Source organism: Piliocolobus tephrosceles, chromosome 2 (assembly GCF_002776525.5).
Source record: "Piliocolobus tephrosceles isolate RC106 chromosome 2, ASM277652v3, whole genome shotgun sequence".
Taxonomy (NCBI): Eukaryota; Metazoa; Chordata; class Mammalia; order Primates; family Cercopithecidae; genus Piliocolobus; species Piliocolobus tephrosceles.
In genome coordinates, this window is record NC_045435.1 from 101,203,936 (window position 1) to 101,211,203 (window position 7,268).

General features: G+C 43.7%; 1 protein-coding gene across 2 annotated transcripts in view; it reads left to right on the forward strand.

The window, feature by feature from the left end:
* The window catches only part of LIPH (lipase H), a 53,924-nt gene that overhangs the window by 24,258 nt on the left and 22,398 nt on the right, over positions 1–7,268 (forward strand). Inside the window, exons 4-5 of one of the 2 annotated variants that reach the window (XM_023187648.2) lie at positions 741–842; positions 3,677–3,766. In XM_023187648.2, the coding sequence (XP_023043416.1) occupies positions 741–842; positions 3,677–3,766 (192 nt within the window). The remainder of the gene's footprint in view (positions 1–740; positions 843–3,676; positions 3,767–7,268) is intronic. The other variant, XM_023187649.1, reaches the window with a different exon arrangement.

Below are 7,268 nucleotides of genomic sequence, written 5' to 3' on the forward strand. Positions count from 1 at the left end.
TCCTTCCTTCCTTCCTTCCTTCCTTCCTTCCTTCCTTCCTTCCTTCCTTCCCTCCCTCCCTCCCTCCCTCCCTCTCTCTTTCTCTCTTTCTCTCTTTCTCTCTTTCTTTCTTTCGAGACGGAGCCTTGCTCTGTTGCCACGCTGGAGTGATCTTGGCTCACTGTAACCTCCACCTCCCGGGTTCCAGCGATTCTTCTGCCTCAGCCTTCTGAGTAGCTAGGACTACAGGCACACACCACCACGCCCAGCTAATTTTTTTGTATTTTTAGTAGAGATGGGATTTCACCATATTGGCCAGGATGGTCTTGATCTCTTGACCTTGTGATCCCCCTGCCTTGACCTCCCAAAGTGCTGGGATTACAGGTGAGAGCCACTGCACCCGGCCTGCTCTTTTCTTTTTAATGCATCCTTTGGTGCTTTTTTCCTGAGGAACCTGCGTCTGTCCCCACCTCTTGAACCTCATACACGTGTGCGTTCCCTACAGTTGAGCGCATGAGACATGCCCCTGATGGAGTCTGGATGCCATTCTCAGGGGGCACAGCCAGGGTAACTATCTCCACTGTGGGAACAAGCTGCAGAGCCATGGAAAGGAGTCCTGGCCAAGTGGGACGGGAGTGTGAGTGCTCGCCCACCTGAGGGTGCCCTGCAGCCTGGGAGCCACCCTCATCCAGAAGGATCAAAGGCCCAGTCGCAGGTGACTCATGGTGTGGGGCTGCCAAGTGACTCTGTTTTCCTTCCAGGCCTCGACCCTGCGGGCCCTTTATTCAACGGGAAACCTCACCGAGACAGATTAGATCCCAGTGATGCACAGTTTGTTGATGTCATCCATTCCGACATTGATGGTAATGCTCCTTTCCTCGTGGGCCAGTGACTACCCTTAAGCTCCTAAAGAGTCTCTCCTGGGGAGAGATCATCTCATAGGAGCAGATCAGGTTCTTCTAGATCCCTACTTTTTTTTCCAGGCAGGGTTCCAAATCCACAGAAATATCGAAGGGAAGCTGGTTTAATGTAGGCACCCAGGACTTTGTGCTAGAGCATGGATGATTATCCCATGGTCTCTTCATATTTTTAAAGGAATTATCATGCTCAATGAAGGACAGGCTAATTTTCTCAACATGAAAATAAGTGTTTTCCTATGTGCGACTGGGTTTGCATGCATGATTTCTTGGTGGTGTTTGTTCTTTTTATTTTCTTGAGCTGCAGGTGTTAAATCTCTCCACGCAGAGTTACTCTGATGCACCTACAGCTCTCTGGCTCTCTGCAGATCTTCTTGGTCATGGCTGTCTTTATTTTTATTTATTTATTTATTTTTTGAGACGGAGTTTCACTCTTGCTGCTCAGGCTGGAGTGCAGTGGCACGATCTTGGTTCACTGCAACCCTGCCTCCTGGGTTCAAGCAATTCTCCTGCCTCAGCCTCCCAAGTAGCTGGGATTACAGGCGCTCACCACTATTCCCAGCTAATTTTTATATTTTTACTAGAGACAGGGTTTCACTCTGTTGGCCAGGCTAGTCTCAAACTCCTGAGGTCAGGTGATCCACCCGCCTTGGCCTTCTAAAGTGCTGGGATTACAGGCGTGGGCCACTGTGCCTGGCCATCTTAAATTTTTAAATTTTTAAATTTTTCTTCTTTTTGTAGAGATGGGGGTCTTGCTTTGTTGTCCAGGCTGACCAATCAATCCTCCCAGTTCAGCCTCCCAAAGTGTTGGGATTACAGGTGTGAGCCACTGCAGCTGGCCCATTTCTGTCTTTCATGGTGCTGTTTTTGTGTCTGGGATTGGATACATGTCATGTGGGGTTGGGTGATACTCAAGGATGGGTACCTATATCCAGATGTCTGGGAGAAGAGCTGGAGTAGGAACTTGGGGAGGACTGAGGAAACAGCAGAGTGATCATTTAATCGGACATTCTCTTCATGATACAACCACCTAAAAAAACCCTTGCCATCTCTCATGGGCATTCTGGTGTGGTATTCAACAGTTATTTGCCTTGAAAGAAATTGTCTCTTCATGAAACAGTGGCATTCTTACTATGAAATTTGCAAAGTACATTTTAATGCTTGATGGAATAGAATAGAGCAATTTATTTTTGGGAAGTGAATTTTGAAGGAACGGGTATAGTTTTGCCATCAGGCAGATGTAGATTCAAATCCCAGGTTTTGCCCTTTCTAGTGATGTCATGTTAGTTCCTGAAGTCCTCTGAGCTTCCTTTTTTTTTCATTGGTAGAGATGAGGTCTCACTACGTTGCCCAGGCTGGTCTCAAACTCCTGAGCTCAAATGATCCTTCCGCTTTGGCCTCCCAAAGTGCTAGGATTATCGGCGTGAGCCACCATGCCTAGTCCCATATCTTCACCTAAGTTGTTTCATCTGAATTTACCAATGGCCACTTTGCATTGTGAAACACCTAGTACCATGTCCACAGACACATGTGGGTTCCCAATATATAATAACTATTATTATTATTACCATGATGCATTATGTATATACATGTGCATATATATGTACACCTACATTAAATTATTTAATTTATATTAAATCAAGCACATTACTGATTGGGGGTTTAATAAAGACAATAAACAGTTATTAAATCTATATATACTTTTTAAAATTTTTATTATTATTATTTTTTGAGACAGGGTCTGGCTCTGTCACCCAGGCTGGAGTGCAGTCGCCCTTTTGGCTCACTGCAACCTCCTCCTCCTAGCTTGAGAGATCCTCCCACCTCAGCCCCTTGAGTAGCTGGGACTACAGGCACACACCACAATGCCTGGCTAATTTTTGTGTTTTTTGTAGAGACAGAGTTTTGGCATTTTGCCCAGGCTGGTCTCCATTCTTCCACCTCAGCCTCCCAAAGTGCTGGGATTATAGGCGTGAGTCACTGCACCTGAACTATGTATACATTTCTAGGTCCTCATTTTCTAGAAGTAGTTCCAATCTTTCTACCACCCTAGATCTCAAATATTTAAAGATTTTACCTACTAAGTAAAAATTCATTTTTTCCTGTCTCCTATTTATTTGTTATACAAATGCAAATAGAGGCTCGGAAGCACCAGACAATTAAAAAGTTGTAGCCAAATATAAGGAAGAAACAGGGCTGGGCACAGTGGCTCACGCCTGTAATCCCAGCACTTTGGGAGGCTGATGTGGGTGGATCACGAGGTCAGGAGTTCAAGACCAGCCTAGCCAATGTGGTGAAAACCCGTCTGTACTAAAAATACAAAAAATTAGCCGTTCATCATGGCACATGCCTATAATTCCAGCTACTCGGGAGGCTGAGGCAGGAGAATCCCTTGAATCCAGGAGGTGGAGGTTGTGGTGAGCCGAGATTGCACCACTGCACTCCAGCCTGGGTGACAGAGCAAGACTCCATCTAAAAAAAAAAAAAAAAAAAAAGAAATGTATCATTTTATCAGCCTTGCAGTGGATGAGTGACTAAACTCCCTTAGGCCGTTAGAAATATTGGAAGTAAATTCCTTGCCATCTTCACAGTTACCTTGCTGGAAATCATTGCCTTCTAACTAACTAGCTGGGTGACTTTGGGCAAACTACTTATGTAGGTATAACAATAATTATATAACAACAATAATAATAGCATTCTTGTTTATATCCGGCAGGCAAATGAGCTGTGAGATGGGAAAAATTCAAAGCAGTATAAAAGCAGAATGTGTTCTCTTTTAGCACTGGGCTACAAGGAGCCATTAGGACATATAGACTTCTACCCAAATGGAGGATTGGATCAACCTGGCTGCCCCAAAACAATATTTGGAGGTAAGTGCAGATACTTTATATTTTGTAAAATAGTGGTATAAAAAGGCATATTTGGAGGCCGGGCATGGTGGCTTATGCCTATAATCCTAGCACTTTGGGAGGCCGAGGCGGGTGGATCACCTGAGGCCAGGAGTTTGAGACGAACCTGGCCAACGTAGTGAAACCCCATCTCTACTAAATACAAAAAATTAACCAGGCATGGTGACGCATGCCTGTAGTCCCAGCTACTCAGGAGGCTGAGGCAGGAGAATCACTTGAACTTGGGAGGCAGAGGTTGCAGTTAGCCGAGATCGCGCCACTGCACTCCAGCTTGGGCAACAAGAGTGAAACTCCATCTCAAAAAATAAAAAATAAAAAAATAAAAAGGCATATTTTGGCCAGGTGCAGTGGTGCACACCTGTAATCCCAGCGCTTTGTGAGGCCAAGGTGGGAAGATTGCTTGAGTTCAGGAGTTCAAGATTAGCCTGGGCAACAGAGGGGAGACGCCATCTCTACAAAAACTGAAAACAAAATTAGCTGGGTGTTGTGGCACACTCGTGGGCTCAGCTACTCAGAAGGCTGAGGTGGGAGGATTGCTTGAGCCTGGGAAGCAGAGGATGCAGTGAGCCATGATCATGCCACTGCTCTCTAGCCTAGGCAACAGAGTGAGACCTGTCTCAAAAAAGAAAAAACAAAAAAGAAAAGAAAAAGGCATATGTTTAAAATCTGACATTATTCTACATGTAGTAATTTTTAATTGAAAACAAACTTCCTGAGAAGATACAGGTAGTATAAATATAAATTATAAATTATAACTCAAATATACTACTTTTAAAACTATAGCCACATGTTTGAAAACTATTATGAATTATTTCTCTCACCTGAAAAGGTATGTCTTTGACCTAGAAATTCCACACCTGGAAATCGCTCCTAGAGAAATAATGGAAAATGTAGACAAGAATTAGAGTGCAAATATGTTCAACATAACATTATTTATAATAATTACACTTTCAAAATAATTTAAATGTTCAGCTTACAAAAATTATTAAATGAATTATAGTATGCTCACAGAAAATATAATTCTTAAAAGTCATGTTTTCAGTGATTAATAAAAATTCTTACAATGTGGTGAGTGAAAAAGACAAAACCATATAATACAATGCCAATTTTTAAAAATCTGTATTTGTACGGATGTAAATCTGGCTCAAAAAACTGAAAGTAAATGCTCCAAATAGTTATTACGGGCAATCTGTTGATATCAGACTTTTAGGTGTTTTTGCATCACTGTTTCCTATCATTTTGTGTTTTTCAAACAATTATATATTACTTTTACAATGAGAAAAATCTCAAAAACATAAATGGAGAGTTAGAGGTCAACATAAAAGTGAGGTGACTGACAGAATATGACGACCTTCTTCTTCTTCATCGTCGTTTTCTTTCTCTCTGTCTCTGTTTCTTTCTCTCTTTCTTTCCCTCTCTTTCTCCCTCCCTCCCTTCTTTCTTTTTTTCTCTCTCTCCTTGCTTCCCTTCTTTCCTTCATTCCCTTCCTTCCTTCCTTTCTTACTTGCTCTCTCTTCCTTCCTTCCTTCTTTCCTTCCCTTCCTTCCCCTTCCTTCCTTCCTTTCCCTTCCCTTCTTCCTTCCTTCCTTTCCCTTCCCTCCCTCCCTCCCTCCTTCCTTCCTTCCTTCCTTCCTTCCTTCCTTTCTTCCTTCCTTCCTTCCTTCCTTCCTTCCTTCCTTCCTTCCTTCCTTTCTTTTCCTTTCCCTTCTCCCTTCCCTTCCCTTCTCCTTCCTTCCTTTCTCTTCCTTCTTTGTGATCCTCCTGCCTTGGCCTCCCAAAGTCCTGGGATTACAGGTGTGAGCTACACCTGACATCAATAACGTCAGCATACCCCAAGAACGACCCTTACGGCAGATACAGCTGACAGCAACACTTCAGTAATGAGGGTTGCCATGTGGAGGTTGCTGGGTGGGATGAGGGTGCTAAGTGAAGATGCTATATAAGCTGCATGCTTCTTACAAGTGGTTGCAGTTCTCCTGTCTGACCTGTTGTCACTGGACTGTCCCTGTATGTAAGTTCCTCCAATAAACTGTAGGTATTTTTCACTGGCTCTGGGTCTCTTCTTTAGCCTTTTGAACCTGGTGCCATCCTTACTGAAGTCAACAGGGGCCCAGCACAGACAACCATGCCTGGCTGCCGATAGTGTTTCTGATTGTTCTATTTCAGTGGTTATAAGTACAATGTGTACATTTCTGGTTTTAAAAAATTAACTGAGTTAGGAAAAAATCCTAAACCACAAAAATACATCTATCATCACCATTATTTCATAATAAAGGGCATTTTAACACATACACCCACAAAAGAAAGGACATAAACCCAGAGCATGCAGAACTTTACATTAATTGCAGTTAGCTTAATGAAATACTCACTGTCTCATCTGTGTGGTTCCCACACTCTACTACAGACTCGTGAACACATTGTCATAAACCAGCACTAGTCCAGAAATGGCATTTTACAACTACTGAGCAGTTGTATTTTCCAATGACCTTCAACATCTGGCAGGTGTCCCTCATGTCTCTCTTGATTGCCTGCCTGGTTTCTGTGCAGTGCCAGGCCCCGTTGCTTTTGACATGAATAAAAAATGCCGCAGGATCCAAATGACTCTTGCTCTTGAGTTTTCGGCAGTTGTTGGGATTATTGGCACTGAACAGTACCAGACTGAGGAAGCTCGTAAGAACCAGACTTCTAGTTAAACCCTCGAGCAGCCGGGCGCGGTGGCTCACGCCTGTAATCCCAGCACTTTGGGAGGCCGAGGCAGGTGGATGACAAGGTCAGGAAATCGAGACCATCCTGGCTAACACAGTGAAACCCCGTCTCTACTAAAAATACAAAAAATTAGCCAGGCGTGGTGGCGGGTGCCTGTAGTCCCAGCTACTCGGGAGACTGAGGCAGGAGAATGGCGTGAACCCGGGAGGCGGAGCTTGCAGTGAGCTGAGATCGCGCCAGTGCACTCCAGCCTGGGCGACAGAGCGAGACTCCATCTCAAAAAAAAAATAAAAATAAATAAATAAATAAATAAACAAACCCTCAAGCAGAAATAAAGCAGAGGGGTTTCAGCAAACAGCAGAACCCGCTAGAGGCTGCATTCACTCATTCATCCAACAAATACCTATTAATTTGCCATGTGTCTGGCACTGTGTTAGGATCTGGAACTATAGGAGAACAGTTCAATATAGTATAACAGTTCAGAACAGTATAATAGTTCAACTATCCTGGTGAACTAAATAGGCAAAGTCTGTACACTGAGAAAAGCAGAGTCAAAGTTATTCTATTCAAGATAGAAGCTAGTACTCAGCCGGGTATGGTGGCTCATGCTTGAAATCCCAGCACTTTGGGAGGCTGAGAGACCAGCCTGGGTAACATGGTGAAACCCTGTATCTACTAAAAATGCAAAATTAGCCAGAAGTCGTGGTACGAGCCTATAATCTCAGCTACTGAGGAGGCTGAGGCAGGAGAATTGCTT